General features: G+C 36.7%; 1 protein-coding gene across 1 annotated transcript in view; it reads right to left on the reverse strand.

The window, feature by feature from the left end:
* Window positions 1–4,680: 4,680 nt before the first annotated feature.
* The window catches only part of LOC149794134 (calpain-5-like), a 67,092-nt gene continuing 48,227 nt past the window's right edge, over window positions 4,681–23,545 (reverse strand). Inside the window, exons 11-14 of the mRNA XM_089968188.1 lie at window positions 22,086–22,103; window positions 12,443–12,564; window positions 8,351–8,487; window positions 4,681–7,662 (exon numbers count right to left, since the gene is read on the reverse strand). Of these exons, the coding sequence (XP_089824314.1) occupies window positions 7,480–7,662; window positions 8,351–8,487; window positions 12,443–12,564; window positions 22,086–22,103 (460 nt within the window). The 3' untranslated portion in view covers window positions 4,681–7,479. The remainder of the gene's footprint in view (window positions 7,663–8,350; window positions 8,488–12,442; window positions 12,565–22,085; window positions 22,104–23,545) is intronic.

The following is a 23,545-nucleotide window of genomic DNA, read 5'->3' on the forward strand; positions in this document are numbered from 1 at the left end:
GCATCTTGACCATCTCTGTTGCTTAATAACTGCAGATTAAATTTAGTCCGCTCGCGTGCATTTAGGGATAGTCGAATCGGACAAAAGCCTTTGATCCAAATATTTGAAAGATGCTTGATGACGTATTTGCCTGGTTTCTACGCTTGTGGGAAGATTGCCCAAAATGACCAGTAATTGTGCAGCTTAAACTCAGGGATTCAAACTCGTTGATACACACAAGCAGCAATAACATCTGCAATACGGCTGCGGTCTTCTTCATCAGCGACTGAGCGTGCGATTTCAGCCCGAGTGGCCCGTGAAGGAATTTTAGTACGTAACTGCGTGATTGTTGCACGGAGCTGCTTCAGAGACAACCGCAGTTAGTCCGATGAAAGTCCTAATAATATTATGTATGTTTTTCTTGTACTTTTTGGCATCTTTATTTCATGCTTTCGCGCGTAGTGTCTGAGTTGATTCAAGGGAGGCATACGTATAATAATAGTTATTATTTATCTAATTGCTTATTGGTCAGTGGCGTTACACGATTGAAAACAGAAATCGCTTCGATTCTAGATATTATTTTATTTACTTCGTGGTCCTTTTCAACAGTGTAGGGTCGACAGCATAATGGTTTTTTCCGCAACAGTGTTGATGGCATCTTTGTTTTTTGCTCAGCGGCGTCAAGATTCGCGTTGATCAGTCTTCGTCGCCAACTCGCGATAATACCCTTGAACAGATCCGCATGATATGCATAACTGATTACGCGACTTAGCTCCGATGCCCATCTCAGACAATGCGTCACTCGAGCAAGTGAGATTTACAGTCTTTGTAATGACATGTTCTGTCACAACGTTCACGTCGACCAAGGAAAACGTGTTCGCATCTTTTGCGTCCCAGCGCCATCAGACTTGTTATATGGACTCTATATTATTTAATGTAATTCCTGTTCTGTTATCAGTCGCGTTTGTTTTATCTCGTGGGAATGCGGTCGTACATGGACAATGAGGCAAGGCGGATAATCTAGACAATATGTTGAAATTGTACGAGATCCATCAAGCGATATACAATACTTTTGTTTTATGGTAATTCGAAACTCCAAATGGAATCCTGCACAATAATTATGCTTTGTTTTTTCTTCTGCAAATATCATTGCAAACCTGGGGAAACTTGCCATGAAGTCGGTCTCAGCCCAGATAAGCTCAAATGACCCAACACCTAATACTGAACCAATTCGAATACGGCCGGACTTTTATCGTAATATCCAACGACATTATATGTCTAGGAGTGCTTGTATATCTCGGCTTTCGTATGTGCTTCATCGGACATGGATAGGGCTCTGAAAAATTCCGGCTTTGGCAGCACTGCTTCGATGCTACTTTGTTCTGTATCCATTCGAATACCCCATCAAACTCGAGTATGGATTCCATTGATGTGTTTTCGATGTAATTGATTTGCTCTTGGTGATTTTTGCCTTTTTTGTCGTCTCCTCAGTCGTCCTTGTCTTCGTCAAATATTTAATTTCGTCAATGGTCACTAACACCGGCGACTCAACGTCAGCAAGGAGAAGTTTTCTTGCACGATATCGTACAGTAACTTTTCACGCTTTTTGTTTTATTGACCGCCGAGTTTTCGCTTTGCGCGTCCTTAAGCGATCAATAATAATCCGTTTAATTTTTCAGTGTGCTCCGGCAACATGTTTGCATATATATATACAACATTTTGGGGCCTTTAGTAAACATATATGAAGCATCAGGATAAACAGTGTTTTAACTTTTCTGCAACTATACAAACATACCATTTAACGGGCAATTTAATTCTTGCACTGGCCACGTACGCTAATCAGTACACGATATTTTGCGTGTCAAACGGTAATTTTTTGTTGTTATTATTATATATTACTGTGATTATTTAATACAATATTCTTGTCGATGCTATCATTCTGAATACTTCAGTGCAACAGTTACGATCACTAATAACTTGATGACTTCGGGCACGCAGCAGCCAGATAGGGCAGCAAGGGTATGGCCAGTTAAAGATGAAATAATAATAATAATAATAATAATAATAATAATAATAATAATTATTATTGTTATTATTATTATTATTATTATTATTATTATTATTGTAGCTGTAATGTATGACAGTTATATACAGAGCTACATGCAAGTGAAAGGCATGAAAACAACCATCCCATATTGTCGCTGGTGACTTTTTCTCAATAAATCCCTAACTAAAATAATCAGTGTAAGAGCGAAAGCAAAATTAAATGTAGTCAGTGCAGAAGGAGATCCTAATTTGATCCTGCATGTTTACTGTTCACTGTATCGTATATTATTACATCCTTTGTCAATTCAATAAAAGATATCCTTTAAAAATATTTGTTTGCTAATCGCATCCAGGAGACCATTTGGAAACGGCAATTTCAGTCATTCACATTTCCCTATTTCTTGAAATACATAAGTATGGGTTACTTATTTAATTAAAATACACACTAATTTAAAAAATTTGCGCATTTCAGGAAATAAAAAAGAAATATTTGCTTGCCTGGAAAGCATTTATGACGATGATTCAGGAGCGGATGAAGGAAAAAAGTATGGATATATTACTGATGTCCTGTTTAATAAAGACGTTTTTATTTCTGTATAAGAACCAGCAAGTGGTTATATTCACTTTTATCATGTGTATAAAGATATGTATGTATGTATGTATGTATGAATGTATGTATGTATGTGTGTGTGTGTGGGTGGGTGGGTGGGTGTGTGCTTGTGTGCGTGCGTGTGTGTGTGTGTGCTTCTAAATGAAAAAGTCTAAAATTCCCGTTGCAATCTTATCGGAATGAAAGCAAGTCATAAGCTTTTCACCAGCACGCAATTTTCGCTATAGTATTTATATAAAAAAAATATACTACTACTAATTATTATTATTATTATTATTATTCGAGTGGCCGAGTGGTCTAAAGCGCTCACCGTTACCGGTCACTGCCGTCTCACCTCTGTCTGCGTGGGCTCGAGTCTCGGGCTCGGCCAATGTGCGTACGTGAGAAAGCTTGCCAGTAGCTTCTCGTGGGTCGGTGGTTCTTTCTGTGGTTTTACCGGGTTCTTCCTCCAACATTTATACTGGTCGCCATGTATAGCCTCTCTTGTGCTGAAAAATGGCGTTAAACCCTACGACAACAACAACTACTACTACTTGTTATTATTATTATTATTATCATTACTCTGCTAAAACATTCTCTTGACATCTTTCCTTTTTGAACCTTAATAAATAGCTATACAGGGATATTATTTCTTTGATGTTTCGTCTCACTGTTTCCGACCTTTGTTCACAACCTAGACTTAGGTCAAAACGTGTTTGTTCTATGTATGATAGGCACAATGGCATTCTTTTATTTATTTTACACAACTTCTTAATTTTCGTCTCGTTGTAAATTTCCCCCAATGATTCTAAAATGTGGGAGTCCATAATTTCTCTTAGATTTTGTGTTTAGTATTTTGTTTTTTGTATCTAAGCTGTTTATTTTCCCAATGAAGAACTCATTTAGCCGTTCCGTTATCAATAAACGATGATGCCGACACATGAGCATCCTTGCATGTCATTGTATTTTACTTTGGATAAACTTAAAAACTTTTGGAATCAAATACGGAACGAATGCTGACTGTGGGCCTACTGTTAATGTATGTACCTTTCCTAAAAGACTTCTATTATATATAGTCCCAATCGTTCGCTGAGTTTTCATCAATTTTTTTATTTTTAATTTTAACTCGTTTCAGACAGGAACATTTACATATGCTAGTGACAGCCTCATGACTTTTGACTTGTTTTGAGTTTGAATTTGATAGTGATTCCCAAAATAAAGTTTTTCTGAGACTAATCCCGTTTTACATTTTGTTAAGTTTTGCCACCCTCAAAAAGGAGATCATGGCGACCCTCCAGAACGTCCTCGCGATTTTGTCGCGACCTGGTGGTTGGGAACCAGTGATGTAGGACATAAATATGTGCACATGATATTTGTAAAAAAGCAGAATTATACGTGACCTGACCTAAATTCCTCATTAGGTGCCATATATTTAGTAAACAAAAATAAATGATAAGTCGACTTTAGTTAGATCTTGTTTTTTTTTCAGTGCTTGAATAAAAACTGCATGGCCAAGATAAGAAAAACTTGTTTGGTGTGTCTACAATTATTAAGTCAACTTTTCTGTCAATACTTTTTGGTTTGTGTTCGGGCACCTTTGTAAGAACTGTATTTTTTTTATTTGTGTCCAAGACATGCTATATTTATGTCAATATATAAGCACCTATCTTTAACATGCAGTTCTACCTAATCACACGTAGTATGTGGCTTCACAAAAGTCTTTCGTTTTCTTTTTGATTTTAATCTCGGTCCTTAGGCCCTTGGACATGACAAGATAAAACCGCACAGTAATTAGGGACATGACAAGATAACACAGCAACGTAATTACAGACATGACAATACAGCAACGCAATTAGGGACATGACAAGACAACACAACAATGTAGCTAGGGACATGACAAGATAACACAGCAACGTAATTAGGGACATGACAAGATAATACAGCAACGCAAATAGGGACATAACAAGATATCACAGCAACGCAGTCAGAGACATGTAATGGAAAACGTTATGTCCATTTCTGAGTACTTTATTCGTAGTGCTCAAAAATAATAAAACAGTGAGAGAAAAAAAATCAAAATACTTTATTTAGTCAGAGTATTAACTAACAATCTATGCAACTTATTAAAATAAAAGATATTTGGACGGACAAAGCAATAGCGAATAACATAAAATTGACAATATGTCCACATGTGCATTGGAAGAATTGATAGGGTGGGTACAGGTTGAGACATAATGCATAATTTACAATTTCCTTCGGAATAATGATGCAAAAGAATTAACAGTCAAGAAGATGGGCCAAAAATTGAACGTAATATTTGAAAATTAGTTGACGTTTTGTGGTCAAAAATGTTAAACATTCTCTCCATTTTAAGCTGCATGTAAGTGGCAGAAAAAAATGACTTGCGACCTTATAATGACTTTTTTGTTACGTCATCTCTTTAATGATCCCACTTTTATGAGGATTCTGAAAAGTCAAAATTGGAGCACAATAAAAAGTCTTATGTATAAATTAGATAACACAATGTCATTTAAAGGAATTGATAGTTTGGAAAGAGCGTTATGTTTTACAACTTTTTAACTTTCACCTTTTTTTCAGTGTTGTACAAATAACGGGAATCTGACTACAACATCTACTCTACAGTTAGAAATATAAACAAAGATATGAATACATGTTTTTATCATTTCTATCGGTACCCATAAATTTTTACTACAAAGATAAAGGTTGGTGCCTTTTGACACACTCAAAGAAATACTCCTTTAAAAATGCATCCGGGTACATAGGAATCCTCGTTTTTATAATTTTTTCGTATATAAAGCTGGCTTAGAAACATAGAAGATCTCTCTCTCTCTCTCTCTCTCCCCAAAGGCGAATGATCATTATTACACACACCTTCATTAGTAACAGAACATTTCCTTGGAAAACACAAAAATAACACCATAACACTTGCAACACTGAAGAAGAGGTACATCATTATTTTTTAAGTAAGTACACGCATGTCAAACGTTATGATTTTATCTACCAAAATTTATTTCTGCGTCTTGTTTTTTGTTTAGTTTTAGGGGAGTTGGGGGGGGGGTGAGGTTGGGGAGTGACGGAATTAAAAGGTATGAATGAAGGTACTAATTTTAAATGTTAGTGGAATAACAGCTAATGTTTATCATTGGTAGTCCATATTCAAATAAAACCATATTTTTTTAAATAAAAAGACCATAACAAAATGTTCAATATTCTGAGCCATTCATATCCAGTTTTTAAACAAAGTCAAAAGAACACCGGAATCGGTAAATGGATGCATTTTTAAATGCAACCGAAATCACTAATATAACAAAAATGTTTGGTTTATACGTTACTCTTGTCGAATAATAGGTACACAAGTCAGAATATACACTGGATAAAGGCACTAGAAAAACACAGAATATACACTAGATAAAGGCACTAGAAAAACACAGAATATACACTGGATCAAGGCACTAGAAAAACATAGAATATACACTGGATCAAGGCACTAGAAAAACACAGAATATACACTGGATAAAGGCACTAGAAAAACACAGAATATACACTGGATCAAGGCACTAGAAAAACACAGAATATACACTAGATCAAGGCACTAAAAAAACAATGTCAATACAGAATATACACTAGATCAAGGCACTAAAAAACAATGTCAATAAAACATCATATTCAACAAGTGATATCAATACTATTATGTCAATAAACCCCATATTCACCAAGTGATATCAATACCATTATGTCAATAAACCCCATATTCACCAAGTGATATCAATACCATTATGTCAATAAACCCCATATTCAACAATTGATATCAAGACTATGTACATAATATACTGATAAAGTAAAAAATATCACAGCTTCCTCCATTTATTTTTAGATTCAACACACATTTTCATCAGCTGTCAAAACGTGTCTACCTTTGACACAATCAACATCTTTCCTTAAAACAAAAATACCTAAAGTTACATTTGTTCAATATGGAAATCATTTTAATTTTTGCATCTTCAATCATTCGTTGTGTAGTAAAGGAGCATTCAATGCAGAATTATATACTGTTGGATAAACCCTTTTGCAAAAGACAATAGCGCGATTCAAATATTTTCATAAATTATGCAACACTAGACCATCACTAACTCAGCCATAATCAAATTCATCGTTCTGGTACCCACTAGCATAGCAGCATTGCGGTGTCATGTGTTTCATGCACGATTACTTCTTTCCAAAACAAGCAGAATAAGGCGAAAATTAGCAATCAGCGGTGGAAACTCACTGATATGAGTAGCACTTCTAATATCTAACAAATACTTTTTTTCTATGAAACAGTATCACGTTTAGCTAGCATCTGAGCGTTTAACACATGTTCGGCAAAAGCTCTTCGTCTTGGCAATTTCATATAGATAAAGTATAATCATTTACTCAGACCTTTGCTTTTCTTCTTTTCTTCACTTGTTTTTTTGTGGGTTTTTTTCGGGGAGGGGGGTCAGCGACCTTACAACAAAATGAGAAATAGCGTCAAGCCGTCTAATGAAAGCACCTGTCCTGTAACTGCACTGTCATGCACAGAATATACCGGAAAAAAGTAAGGCCTATCTTGTTGTTTTAAGGTACTATCGAAATACATGAGGTGAAAAGCTAATACAGTGTGTAAATAAATAAAACCAATTCAAGTGCTGTAAGAAAAGTATATTATACAGTAAATGCTTCCTAATTTCAAAATTGGGAGTTTCATATACGCCTTCTTAATAAACTTCCTCAACTTGGCTGTGTCATCTATAAACACATGCATATGGTTTTATCAGACAGCAATGTGCATGTTGCAGATTGCCATTCTTCTAGCCTGAATTTTCTCATAAATATTGGAGGTCATGGCTAGACCTGATGATTATACTTAATGTTCCAGGCATGATCTGATCCTTCTGTTTGCCCTTTCCGAACAGTTCGTATTTCTTTGTCTCGCCATCTTCTGTTCCATGATCCTTTATGCGGGCTTCTGCGATGTAGTCATCTATCAGCACGTTACTGTTCCAGATCTGAAAGGTACATGGTGAACATGTCAGACGCACTTTAACAGTTATACGTGATTCAAAGATTATAAGCATAATAGTTCATGGACTTCACTTTAAGATGTATTAACCCTTTAAATTATTCCTCACAGTGATTGGTTTACTTCTCTAAGTATGGTGTGAGTGTTTATATTTTCTTAGTAAAAGAATAAATTTACAATTTTAAAAATATAAGTGTATGTTCGTCCTACTTACAAATACATTTTAAAAAGAACTATAATATACATCTCTTTCAATACTGTGGTAAAGATTTATTTGATATTAAACTATTTTTTATCATTCTTGCACTCACAAGAAACAATTAAATTTGTACATATTTACCCACGTAAATACCTGTGTGCTACCTCATTCATTTCACTATAAACTTACATATGTAATCTGAACTGTTTCTTGCATGATTCCATGCTTGCTTGCTAAGGTGCTTACTTTCTTAAGTCCGACACACACAAAAAACATAAAAAATTATAAATAAATGTGTACAAGTCCCAAAACATTGTAACTTCCATTCATTTTCCAACATCGCAAAAAATTTCAGCTTTTCCTCCTTTTTAATCTGTCCATCTCGCAGAATAAGAATACTATTTCTGTATCGGAACATATTTTATATTGTTTTCTCACAAATCTTTCTGTAAAGACATTCGTACAAATTCTTTACCTCAACGATAATAGGTTGATCGGGCTTCTTCCTGTAAAAAGTCCCTTTGACGTTCCAAGTTGGCTTCCTTGTTGTGGGTATAGCCTCGGAAACTACCTTCTCTCCCTCACACACAATTTTGACATATGGATCTAAAGCTGTTGATGTGTATATATATATATATATATATATATATATATATATATATATATATATATATATATATATATATATATATATATATATATATATATATATATATATATATATATATATATGTATGTATATATATATATATATATATATATATATATATATATATATATATATATATATATATATATATATATATATATATGGTTAGCCAGTTAAAAGATTTTGACCAGCACGTACTCAGAGCAACTGGACATTGGTCATAGGATATCCTAAATATCATTCTATCAAAATTATCTTTGATTTTGTTTAGCCATTTATCGGTCATATCAACACCTGAACGAAGCGTTATCGTAAAAACCAACGCAAATATAATTACCACAGTGAAATAAATGTAACCTCACATTGAATTTTGGACGTCCATAAAACAAGTTTAGTGATTCGACTTTATTTCACCGAAAAAGGGTCCCACCTGTCGTTTTTTCCTTTTATTTTTTTCCCGCAAATTGCAGTCTTCTGCTGTCTTCAGCGAGTTTGCGACGGAGTTTAATGTTTGGATTTTGTTTTCCGACTTCCCTGGAATTATTGATGTTATTGTTTATAGGACATGGACATGTTTTATTCTATAGCCAGATAGTATGGTTCTTTCTTAACTGATAAGACATTCTTCTTCTTACCAAAACTATAAGTCACATAAAAATTGGTCGAATGGTAAACGTTCCGCAAATGTGATTATCTAAGCTAAATGTAGATTTATAAAATCATTAATTTGTAACAAAACGGTTATGGGTTTCCAAAAAATGGGGTTTCTCTTCATTCTTATCTGTTCTAGCGATATGTCTTTCTTATTTGTTTATTCCTCATACGATCTGATTATGGTTTGTTCAAGAATTATTTGCATTTCAGGTATGTTAAAACTGTTTGCTGACCGTAGGCTGCGAATTCTGTCTGAATTATGTTACGGAAAAGTTTCAAATATTCACTGTTATGTATTCACATGAACTGTCTCTTTTATACATGTCAAAGTACTTTTTTTTCTTTGAAGTACCTCCAGTTGTTATCTAGTTCTTTTGTGGCAATGCGACAATATAATCTGATTCACATGATACATCATCGAATTTTAACCAGACAAGTGATCGACAGATGAATGACGAAACTCTATAACGTCGTTTCTCTATATCCTAACCGTTGTTACAGTGTTGGTAAATAATTGGGACGGATCATATATATATATATATATATATATATATATATATATATATATATATATATATATATATATATATATATATATATATATATATATATACGTGTGTGTGTGGTTACGACTTTATGTTTTAAATTATGTGACAGAGAGAAATGAAACTAACAAGTTTAGTTTAAAAAATCGAAAGATTATTTATTTCTCATAGTTTCAAAGTGAATATTTCATAAGCACTTGCAGTATTGTGGAATAATTCCAAAATAATCCGAAATGTCCTATCACAATTACAAAAGTATAGAATGTTCCGAATGAATTTCAATCGTCTTTAATATATTGATGTACCAATGGTCTTGAATGCCCAGATATACCAATGATGAAATCGAGAATGTCTTCGAATGAATTCACAAAATTTTCCCCAAGTTGCGTTATTCCACTCAATGAGCGCATAGCAATTCCAATGAATGATTTAAACAATAATTCTTCCAACTTTTATCTGAACAGACTTGTACATGATTCAACAGACTGATCTTAAAATAGGAATGAATAATTGGATTACTAAGTCTCCCTTTTACATAATATTTCACTTGACTTACGCCGCGGTATACAAGTATATGATTTTAATTATTAAAGAATCATGTATATATGTATATGATTTTAATTATTAAAGAATCATGTATATATGTGTATGATTTTAATTATTAAAGAATCATGTAAATATGCATATGATTTTAATTAATAAAGGATCATGAATATACGCATATGATTTTAATTGTTAAAGCATCATGTATATTTGACTAATATGCATAGTATGTACGATGTATCATTAATATTTTCGAGATGTATAAATTTTTCATTAAAAGGAAAGAGACTTGCCAAGTTTCCATTTAATGAACAATGTATAAAACGAGTGATATATAAAAAAAATAGCATACATACTTTGCATATATTTTATTCATATCACATACAAATACACATACGTGTACTTGCATTTCCAAGGATTAATTACAGAAAACTGTTTTACGGATCGAGTGAAATCGTTAGATCTTTTCCCAGATTGTCTGATTCAAAATGAAGATCTTTACTTATTGCGGCTTTTAACAATCCTTTTTACAAATGGACAACTTGTTTCTTTTCTTTTTGTTAAGCTTCTATTTATATTTAAACTGATTAAATAATTATAAGACACACTTCTGATTTAAACGTTAAATATAGTTTAAGTGAAGAAAAGTGAGCACTGCAAACATGTCATGGTTAGCGCTGTGTAAACATAACGAGCAGCCATTCAGTCACTGTCGAATATATTGAATCGATTGTGGAATATAGACTAAGTTGAATGTCGAACAACCAAAAGGTAATTGGAACATTTAAATTTATTTACAATTGATATGAGTCATATATTGTGTTTTAATTAACAGTTATACCGACCATAAGGTTACCTTTATCCTCGATCTCTCTATTTTCAGTTACCGTTGGTCGATTTGTCAGTATGTTTTACCATCATTTGTAGGTCCAAAGACAATCGTTGTATGACACAGGCAAAACTCCGCCACGCTCGTTTTCTTTCTTCAAAACGTTTGACCCAATGTGTGTGTCTGTGTGTGTAAGAGAGAGAGAGAGAGAGAGAGAGAGAGAGAGAGAGAGAGAGAGAGAGAATGAGCTTTGTAGACCGGATCTCTGCGTAGAATGGATAGCTTCGTAACAAGGAAATCCATGGCAGAGTGCAGAGATATTTAAAGAAAGTGTACACCTGTCTAATTGCCTAATTTCGGGCGAACATTTAGTTTTCTTTATTGTACTACCTGAAACAGTTATATTTCTAAATTTGTTACTTCTTTACTGTTAAAATAAAACTAAGCAGAAAAGATTGATTTATATTAAGATGACTAATTGTTATATTCGCCATTGTTGCCATTTCGTGTCACCATACATTTCTATTCTCATCTATACGATGGCCACCAGTGGCCCTGTCATCAACCGTTCCGAAACAAATAACGTTATAACCGAGGTATGCGAAATTTAGTCACGGAACAATGTCTGTGGCCATCAATAGTTTTGATGTTTTGACTTTTAGTGCAGGTATCACGATGATTCAAAGTGTAAATGAACTTTAAATAAAACTGGCATTGTTCATGAATTATTCTGCGAGGATATATAACGCTTCACAAATGTTTTTAGTATGAATCGCTCTTGTATTCTCGTCCGGTTTAAGATGGTGCGAGCAAAAGACCTTTCTATGCTGGATTTCCGCAAAGAATGGATAACTTCTTATCCAAATGGATCAAATATGACTGCACACTACCAATGCATTTACACGCCCCATTTGTCAATTAATTAGCAGGTAGTGCCTATAGAATAATTCATGCGATTAATTTAATATTTTATTTTTAATTCGTTTTTATTAATGCTTTGATGCATATACATTCATCCTTATTCTATGGACAGTATTAGAAAACAGTAAAAATTATTATTTGTATTGTGATAACGTCTCATCCATTAATTGTTCAAAATGACTGACTGATCAATGTATATCCGAACCTTCTATGTTCCCACAGGAAAACTTCTGCCAGGAACTTTTTTTGACTTCGCATGCAATAAACATAGAGAGAACTTTAGAGATTATCATTGTGAAATCTCGTAAGAACACATCTCCACGACTGAATTAGCGACACCTACTCAAATTATGATAGTATCTACAATAAAGCGTAAATACTATCTTGGGCATAAATATTGCACAAGGAAAGTGTATAAGAACTCACATTTGTTCTTTTGTTTCTCAGGTAGTTCAAGGCCGTCCGCAGACACGACGGTTATTGTTGTCACGAGTTCGGGATTCTTCGAACATGGACACTTGGCTGTAGGGCATTCCTCTGTTAGCTCTCTAGAAGTTCCAAGAAGTTGTAAAAATAAAGTTATATTCCTAAGAAACATGTGCAATTTTTTATATAAATTCTGACGCAATTTCCTAATATGTCTTGCATTTATCATATCTAAGATTTTGTGACATCAGTGCTTAAACTGTCATTGTCCTTATGATCCACGAGTATTTCACTAAAGCGCCTATTGACATAAATGTAATGTTCACCGGCATGACGGACGAACAACGGTGATTTTATATAGATAGAATCTAGGTTGGGGTTTGGACAGAGACAAGGAAATCCCAGTCAAGGGGTTATATTATTTTCTCCCCACGAGGCTTGCCCGAGTGGGGAGACATATAATGTAACCCCGCGACTGGGATTTTCTTTTCTCGGTCCAAACCCCAACGTAGATTATTTTTCTCACCCAATATTTTCCTTTAAAGTAAAAATAATTCTTCACTAGTGTTCTCGTTTAATGTTTACATGTGGCGCATGAATACAAATATGTTAATGAGGGCTGTAGTGTGGCCGTTACTTCCGAAGTACACAGTTTATACGCGTGAGCGAGGAAAAATAACGACATAAATCGTCGCATAGTAATGAGGTATTATCACATTTAATATATGGATGTTATATGAAATTGACAATAAATAATTAATATTTATTACAAGAAACTGTTTTATTTTCATTAGTTCCAATTTTGAAAAGTTATATTGTAAATAATAAAACGATATTGGCTACTCAGCTCTACTGTAGTTATACTTAGTACAAGCTGTAACGAAGAGTAACATCTTTCTTTATTATTTATAGGTAATTAGAGATCTGTGTCACTATCGTATATAACAAAGAGGTGAAACTGTTTGTGACATACTTGTGTTGTCCTTAATATTGATTGTAAAATTACTCCTGTGTATAATAGACTCTCCAAAAATGGACTCTAGCGGATAACCATATCCTAAACTTTCAAATTCACGGATTCTTTGAACATTGATTTTTCTGTCCTGGAAATATGGCAAGTGCTACAGTGAAATTTGCTTATGGATTAATGTGCTGACAGATAAATGATTCCTTCTAGCTGATAAGTGCCTTATTTGTCATTAAATATTGTACGTATATTTTTGATTCAGCCGGGGCACAATGGAGATGCTTAAAAAAATTAGAATAAAGCATGTTTTATATAACACTTTTCTGGTTTTTGTTACTAAGTTTTCGGTAGTTGTTAAGAGCAGTGGCGTCACTCGGGTTGGTGTCACCCAGTGCGGTAGCTCATGGTGTCACCCCCATGGTCCTCCTTCCATAACAGACCATACAGAATCCTTAGTAATGTCATTTCGGTGTCACCCCCTCTGATGGTGTCACCCGGAGCAGTCCGCACCCACCGCATCCCCCTAGCGACGCCACTGCTGTGCCTGCTAGTCATGTATTTAACTATGATCGGTTATCCGCTTATGAAATCCGACTAGACCGAGCAGTGTGTGCTCTGTAAAATTTGCAATTTTTCATTTTGTCACCCGGTGCGGTCCTCACCCCCCGCACCCCCCTAGCGACGCCACTGGTTAAGAGAGTTGGGAGGCTATGAAGTGTATAGGTATATAGTCTATGTGCATGGATCAATGTTTTCTGTCATAGTTCATTTCACACAGCATTGAGAATTTTATCCTGTCTGTAGCAGTCATTTTTCCCGTCAACGTCATTAAATGTAGCTAACAGTATATAATTTGTTTCACACAAAGTATTTAAAACTAGTTAGGTAGCTTTAGCTACATTAATGACGCTGACCTGAAAATGTACTGAGCTAGGCCTGTATATAGGATAAAATTGACCATGCTGTGTGGAACGAACTAGCATCATACCAAAAAGCTCGACATCGTATGCGTTTGTGTCTTTGTCTCTCTCGAAATGTTTTTGCATGGTGTGTTCTCAAAGATGGATTTACCTTAAGTTACTATGGTTTTGTTATATATGTGTTGATGTTGTTGTTGTTGTTTGATTTTAGTATAACTACGTCAGGCACAGCAGAAGACAACAAGGGTTTCTTTTTTTAAAAGTAGTTCTGAGCGCGTGGACACCTTGACTGAGACGACTGGTCTGAGATGACTAGACTGAGATAAGAAAAGTAAGGTTAGCAAAACAGCTAGATTTCTCTGTCGCATGGGTGAGAAACCCTTGTCACTCTCGCGGCGTGACATACAAATTAAAGAGTTGTTGGTAAGAAATCGCAGAAACATTTAAAATGTGTCTTTATTAAGGCTAACTTTACATGTTAACGCCTTTTGATATTTGAAACAAAATCTGGAGTATATTCATAGTCCAGAGAAAAGATATAAACAGGCATATGTAAGGTTCTATTAGAAAGAAACAAACCTTGATGAAACACGGATGTCCCACCACAATCACTGAAATGATCTAAACGTAAAACTTAATGTGTGACGAGCAGATATATATATGGACAGACAAATATAAAACCATAAACCCTTACCTGTGTCGTGGTGGCACATAAAATACACGCATAAATCCATGTAGACAAAGCAACAGTGCAGAAGCGGTACGCTTACAAACTTGTCTGATATGCTGATTAATACAAAAATAAAGGTTAGAACACGACGCCTTTATACTACTCCGTTTGCCGAATCCACGCTGTCGATGTCATATTCTATACCTTGCAAGTTGAAAATATTGAACTGGTTCCATATTCTAGAAACCTGTTGAGCACTAAGCTCAGAATTGAGTTCAGAACAACAAAATTAGATAAGACACTTTAAAAAGTGATCCTTTTCTTAGAAATTGAAAATAATAATGGAGGGAACACCATAATTAAAAAAAATCCCCCAAGCTTTATGATTCTATGATTATTTAACTTTACATTTATACTTGAGTTTTATGCTTAACGTCTATCCAGTGTGCAGGCTAGATGTACCTCCTCATCTATTTTGCGTGTTCCCACAAGATATTTCGCTGTAAGTGTTCCTACATAGCAAATTCCGTTATACAAGTGCTATTGTGTTTCCACGTCTTTGCTTCCGTTATATAAAGCTTAGTGTGTTCCCACCTCTCAGTTACCCAGTATGCAAGACTTAATGTGTTCCCACATCTCACTTTCCAGGTCTATAAGGAATAAAGTGTTTTCAAATTTCATTTTTCAGGTTTGCAAGGCATGGCGTGTTTCCACATCTCTCTGTTCAGGTCTACAGGGTTGGTATGTTCCCACATCTCATTTTCCAGGTCTACAAGGATTGATGTGTTTCCACATCTTACTTTCCAGGTCTATAAGACATAACGTGTTCCCACATCTCACTTTACAGATGTAAAAAGTTTGTTTTGTTCCCACAATTCACTTTCCATGCCTATAACGTTTGGCGTCTTCCCACATCTCTGTTCCAGGTCCATAAGGCTTGGGATGTTCCTATATGTTCCCACATCTCACTTTCCAAGTCTATTCGGTTTGATGTGAGTAGTAGAGGTAAAGGCGGTTTTGGCTCACTTATATCACTACATGAGAAAAGAGTGACCCAGAGATCCCCCGTGAAACTATACTACTGAAAAATAGGGGTTCTGGCTCTCTTATGTCCTCATCGAGAAATGGGGGTTCTGGCTCACTTTCTATCACTGCGTGATAAAAGTGGCCGAGAGATCCTCCATGGATCTACTGGGGTTTCTGGCTCACTTGTTTCTTAGTAGTCACACAATCGCAGAAACATGAAGGGTTTCTGACTCACTGCGCGATCACGAGATCTCCCATGGAACTGCTGATGTTTCTGGCTCACTTTTATATTGTGTTAGAAGTGTGCTTGTGATATAGCGAAGATGTCTCTTCTGTGTTATCCATGGGAGTAGATCGATTGGGACTGAGTGACGTTAGCAAAAGTCCAGTACTGGAATTAAGTGAGGATGAGTCTAAGGAGTGGCTGAAGCATGCCAAGGAGATGATAGCGTATGCGAATAAGTATCTGAGTTATATGCCTGAGATGGTATATCGTGATGAGAGCGAAGAAGAGGAGTATGAGAACGAGGAGTGGGTGAGATGCAGTCATAGTCATCAGAGGTACAACCAGCAGTATTACATCAAAAATAAGCTGAAGCGTTTTCACTTGTGAGAGCCACAGCGAGATCAATTTTTTATTGGTTGAATAAGGTGACTCGAATTCAGCTGGTACGTCGTGTGAAATTCATAAAATCTGAGTGTGTGTTTAAGCGCATATTTGAGAAGATGTGTCTTCACGATCATGCGGATAAATGTAAGATGGTCTCCTGGAAGAGATTGAGTGAGGAGTACTATGAGATTATTTCTGAGTCGTTAGTCAAGGATGTTGTGGAAATCATGAGTTGAATAGTTCAGGATAACCAAACCACTTGACGAGAGATTTTTTACCTTTGGAAGAGATGACTTTTTCGACTCTGAACAGAGCTTGTTTGGTTTTCTGTAATTTCTGCTCATAGAATGGACCCTGGATGAATTGTCCTGAGGAATCATTGAGTGTATAGGTGACTGGATTGGTTTTTTAATGGTATCTACAAATATACTTCTTCAATCCAGTTAAGTGTGTATCCCTTTTCGAACATGCTATCTTGTCTACTGATTGTGACGCGGTTTCTTACTTTGAATTTGGATCTAAAAAATAAGGTGTCTGTGGCTTGTTGTTTATCGTTTAGTGAGGAGGCTTCTGTAGTGACATTTTAATGCTGAGATGCCGGGCGTGATTGTATTGGTCGACAATATCTGGCAGAAAATTTAAGTATCGGTGGGGGTTATCGCTGGTAAATATCTTCCACATGCGTTTTTTGAGAGTTCTGTTAAACTATTCGAAGACGGCTGCTTTGATTAGATTGTATGTGCGGTACAAGAGAATATCATTTTTTGAAGCCAATGTGAAAAAGTTTTATTATGAAATTCACTTCCATGATTTGGTCATAATTTATGGGGATTTCGTGCACCTACTATTTCATTGAACGCGTCCACGATAGAATGTCCTTTTTTGTTTTTGAGAGGAACCACCCTGGTATATTTGCTGAATACATCGATGACCGTCATGAGATAGTTGAAATGATCGTTGTGCGCTCTGTAATCTCTCATGTCAACGAGATCTGCCGACCATATATCGTCTGCCGAGACTGAGATGACTCTACATCGTGAAAATGTTTGCATACTGGTTTATGCAGTTGTTTTGCTAGTTCCCAAAGATCTTCTGTTGATTTTTATCACGCCGATTCCCAGCTTATGCTTGGTGCCAATGATGCCACGCACAAAAACCCTGTCCAAATGTTCTCTGAAACATTTAGTTTTGAGTTCTCTTAAGTTCCCCACCATGACTCGATCGCATTCCGCTTTGTCGTGGGGATGATCTCTGTTAATATATCACGTTGCATTGCGATAGAATCGACGTCGCTCTAGGGCTCTTGCCTGGGTAGCTGCTACTCGTTTTCGTCCAGTTGTTGTTCCAGGGAATTCCACAGTCTGGTGTACTTGTGTCCTGGCAGCGTCCATCCTCCACGAAGTCTAAGAAGTTTTCCGATCAGCACATGGACGTCCACGCCATCGAGAATTTGTCTCTCACTCCAGCCTTTACAGTCTCCCAGGCACATATTTCTTACCGCGCGAAGATCTTCTCAGCTCGTGTCAAGATCATAGTACCTGCAATGAATCATTTTTATACAGAGACATTGCACTAAGTATCCTCAGCTGATGATTTACCGGTGACGATGTGTAATTATTTTAGAACCACATGCGGCACACCTCGATTTAATCATGAGGCGATGATTCCTAGTGAAGAGGTCGATATTATCCGTTTTAGTTTTACACTTGAGACACCACGAGTTTATAATGTGTATTGTTAAGGCTAAAACAGTCTCTACGCGGGATCGTCCTACGCACCTGCGCTGGTTGTAATCGATACAGTACCATCCACACGTGCTATCGTTGACGTCATGAAGTTTCAACGAGTTATTCACATCTACCTTGTGCACTGTTTGGAGATAACACACGACTTCATCGGGAGGAGATAACCCAGAGGAGTCTAAATACTCGACATTGCTGTAACGTGGATCGTTGAAGACAGAGAACCAGTGAGTCCCATGTCCATCGTAATAATTTTGCAGGTTAACGACGCAACTCTCGTCGGGCATGATGTGTTCGAGAGTTGATCTTTAGGAAAGACGCATCTGAAATGTAAAGCATTGGTTCCTACGAGGTGTTAGAGGTCGACGTCAGTTGAAACCTTTTTTCTTCTGCCATTCTGAACACGGTGGTCTTGTGCTCATCCCAATCTAGTTCTTCCACGGGTCGAATCTCTTTTGGATCGCATATCGTGAAAACGTCTCTGGAGACATTGTCTCCAGAAACACAGTTGCTATTTTCAGAGACTACGTTTCCAAATTCATTCAGCTTGCTGTACTTGTCCTGTTGAGGTTTGAGCGTGTAAATGATCGCGTGATGATACTTCAATATGTTATTGAGATGAGGATCATGTTCATGTGGAAAATCTTTTCACAACGACCAGTCTGAGGCACGATCATGTAATGGCCATCCGGCATCAAGAAATGATGAGGATGCGCTTTCGATTTATTTTGCGTGTAGAAGTTAATGATGTTCACTTTCTATATGAAATCACTGTGTTTTACACATCTTGTGGAACGCTGCTTGGATCTGGATGTCGTTCGTCGACCAAATAAGGTGATATGGAAAAAAATGTCAAGCGCGACGGAGATTCCATGACGGGTGATTTCAACATGAGCAGTCACAGCCTCACCAACCTCGACTACGTGAGTTATCCACCCCCGGATGCCAATGCCGCATGATTGTCACACGTGAGCAGACTCACGCAGACTAAACTGGCGTTGACCGGTGGAACCATGACGGGTACTCTCAACATGAATGGAATGAACTTATACGGACTTTCATCAACCCGTGAGGGAATCTCGATGTCTCGCTGGCTGATAAAGACGATAAAATGGGCGGCACAGTCAGCAGAAAAGTCGCTAAGACTTGAACGCTTTTATTGACGGGACAGGTCACGAGAGATCTGACGATGTCCTCTTCAGCTTCTGGAACCACTTTTCAAAATACCAGGCATGTGGGAGTAACTGCAGGTCTTAACACCGGAGAAAGTATGGTTTACAATTTTGGAACTTCAGATCGTTCCATGTGGATCGACAGAGATATTAGTGGAAAGCATACTCCAACCGTGATTCAAAAAGTGGATGGACCAGGAGTGCAGAATTCTATTTACTATTGGCTGGTGGATATCAACGACACAAAATGTAGTCTATACAGAGCAACCTCAATGGAAGGGCGAAGATTCTACGGATTTTCAACGGCATGGCCTATCTTCGATAACACTCAAACGATCTCGTACGCAGAGACCAACTCGTTTGAAAATGCTCAATTGTCACTGACTGGCGGAATCCTAACTGGCAAGCTCGGAGGATTTTTGATGACGAATTTACCTACGACGGGAATGCCTTCCCAGACAGTGCGGTAAGTTACCAACAAGTGACGGATTATGGGTTGGCACGTGCGGTGGTATCGATGACGGACGACCTCAATATTGACTAGAATAAATTTAAAAGAAACTTGGAAAGTTCAAAGATGAAACTTGTGGGATACCCATCACAGAATTCGTCGGACTTCGATCCAAAATGTACTGCCTCACACGCAATGATGATGCCATCAGGAAAATAGCCAAAGGTGTCAAAACAGCTGTCATTGGTCATATCGCCACTATCGATTACTACAGACAGTCACTCCAAGGACAACTACGCTACTACTCCATGAGATCTTTCTGATCACAACGACATCACATATCTACGATGCTCATCCACAAAAAATGGGTTCTGTCCCGTTGACGATAAGGGTTACTCCACCGATGGTATTCAAACACTCGCACACGGACCGTATCGCACGCAAAAGTAAACCCCTAGTGAGCCAGAAACCCTCCATTTTTCTGCCATGGAGTGACCCCTAAGACAAAAGTGAGCCCGAAACCCCAGTAGATCCATGGGGATCTCTCGACCACTATTTATCATGCAGTGATAAAAGTGCGCCACAATCCCCATTTCTCTATAAGGAAAAAGTGAGCCAGAACCCGCATTTCTCAGTAGTGTAGTTCAATGGGGGATCTCGTGGTCATTCTTATATCACGTATTGATCAATATGAGCCAGAACCCCCATTTCCTATACTACTAACGTGTTCCCACATCTCACTTTCCAGGTCTATAAGGATTGGCGTTCTCATACATCTCACTTTCCAGGCCTATAAGGCTTGGCGTTCTCATACACCTCACATTCCAGGTCTATATGGCATGGTGTGTTCCCAAGTCTGACTTTCCAAGTTGATAAGGTTTAGTGTGTACCTACATCTGACGTTCTTTTCCAGTCTGCTAGAATCGGAGTGTTCCTTGTTGTTTGCCATTAAAGGCTTGCCGTTTGTCCCATTTCAGCTTTTCGGTTGACAAGTTTCAGCGTGTTCCCACATCTCAGTTTCCGTAACAGTTAAATAAGGTCATTGTGACATACGTAGTGACCTCAGATTAACTTTTCGTGTCTCAGATTATGGAAACATGCTTGAAAAAAAATTGTACATATATTTTTGCCCGAAAACTTCGATCAGTGCGATATCATCCCGATCGAATAAACTTTGATTAAAGCGGTCCTGGTATGATTTTGAATTAGATAGGTATGCAGAGGCAGTGTTAAGCTCAGCTTTATCTTTAGACTCAATTCCAATATGAACAATTTGGATGTCAAAAATCCCAATTTAATTGTTAGTCTTAAACTTTAAATGAAATAGTATATTTAGAAGAATTGCATGAAAGCAAAATTAAGTTAATAAAGCACAATAATATTAGTCTTCTGCAGTTATTGTATACGACATGCATAGCTTGCCGTACATTGTATACATCACGTAAAGCTTGCCATATATTGTATACATCACGCAAAGCTTGGCATGCATTGTATACATCACGCAAAGCTTGCCATATATTGTATCAATCACGCAAAGCTTGCCATACATTGTATATATCACGCAAAGCTTGCCATACATTGTATACATCACGCAAAGCTTGCCATATATTGTATACATCACGCATAAAGATTGCCATACATTGCATACACCACGCAAAGCATGCCATACATTGTATATATCACGCAAAGCTTGCCATACATTGTATATATCACGCAAAGCTTGCCATACATTGTATACATCACGCAAAGCATGCCATATATTGTATACATCACGCATAAAGATTGCCATACATTGCATACACCACGCAAAGCATGCCATACATTGTATATATCACGCAAAGCTTGCCATACATTGTATATATCACGCAAAGCTTGCCATACATTGTATACATCACGCAAAGCATGCCATATATTGTATACTCTTTGCAAAGTTTACCATTCATTGCAATACATTCTATACGCCACGCAAAACCTGCATAAGTTGTATACGCCATGCAAAGCTAGCAATACATTGTATAAGCTTGCCATACATTTTGCAGCATGCTTTAAAAACCTTTCGCTTGGCAAAAGTATGATTTTACTTACTGCGTCTTTGTGTTTTGTCTGAAAAAGGCGTCAGTCGTGCAGAAATAAAAACACGTTGTTAAAAATATGCACAGAAAGAGTTGCTAACTCAACAAAATGCAAGCGTATAACATCTTGGCACACATATGATAGGGTGTAAAATTATTTGCATGCAGTTACAACAACTATAAAAGAAAATATGAGGCATACAATAAGAACATAGCATAATGATCAGAATGTTAAAGATGATATATTATTTTATGCTCATTTTCTTCTCAATTAACTTTGTCAGAATCGTGCAGAAATGTTCACACTGAAAGGCTTTATACTGTACGAAACATTTGTTTAAAAATAGTAACGTGTATGAACTGCTTTGTAAACAAGCCATGTACGTTCATGTAGTAGACATTTAGCTTTTGGTTTATTAGACTTTTTGTGAATGAACTAAACAAGCTGTTTCGTCCATTTGAAAGTAGAGATGATAAAGTTAAGATACGCAGTTACAAATGAAACTTTCAAGGAAGCAAACGAATAAACGTGATATTCACAATGTCCGCAACAAACGTGATATTCACAATGTCCGCAAAAAACGTGAAAGATGCAGTATCCAAAATATCATCCTGATTATTTCAACAATTATTAAGTAGGAATGTTCGTAGCTTTTTGCAAATATACTTTTTTCAGACTATGACCAGTTGTCTCAGGGGTCTATACAAATAGCACAGAAAAGCATATCAAGGCAAAGGAATATCGCATATCCATCAGAGACGTACCATTTGACAAGTCTATCAAGACAATAAATTTGAAGGAAAAAATGCAACTGAAGGTTTTGGTAGAAAACTAAGAGCCTCAGAACCATAAGGCCAAGACGAGGAAGAAGTCTTATTCCCGCTAGCTAAACAGACTGTCTCACAACGGCTGCTTTGCAAATGTCTCCTTGTAAGGTTTTTGATAAATGTTTTGAATGTAGGCTAGCGATAGAAGCCATACAAGTCATGCACATAGCTGGGTTCCCTCCAACAGCGAGCATGCAAATGACAGGGCATAAACATGTCTTCTTTAGCTGGTAGTAAGAATAGCAAAAAATATACATACATTTACGCACCTTGAACTTCCTCAAAATATACTATTAAGTACTGCACATCCGAATTACATGACCAATATGATGGGTTCCAAAACTTGATACACACCGCAAAATTGTACTGTAGTTTTGACTACATTTCCAACCGAAATCTCATTCTCCTTACTGCACTCAAAACGAAATGTTTATAATACTATAGCGTCTTTTTGATAATTTCATTGAAAAGATTTTGTATGTTTACCACATTATGATTCCAAACAATCAATAACAGAACAGAAAAAAGAAGTGCAGTTGATTAAAGGCGGGTCTCTCCACTGCTCAAATCACATGCACATCGTACGGAATTGACTAATCTAATAAATACAGTTTATCACAAGCAGAGAAGCAGAACTGAGTTGGA

Source organism: Sinohyriopsis cumingii, chromosome 8 (genome assembly GCF_028554795.1).
Source record: "Sinohyriopsis cumingii isolate HCF-2022 chromosome 8, ASM2855479v2, whole genome shotgun sequence".
Classification (NCBI taxonomy): domain Eukaryota; kingdom Metazoa; phylum Mollusca; class Bivalvia; order Unionida; family Unionidae; genus Sinohyriopsis; species Sinohyriopsis cumingii.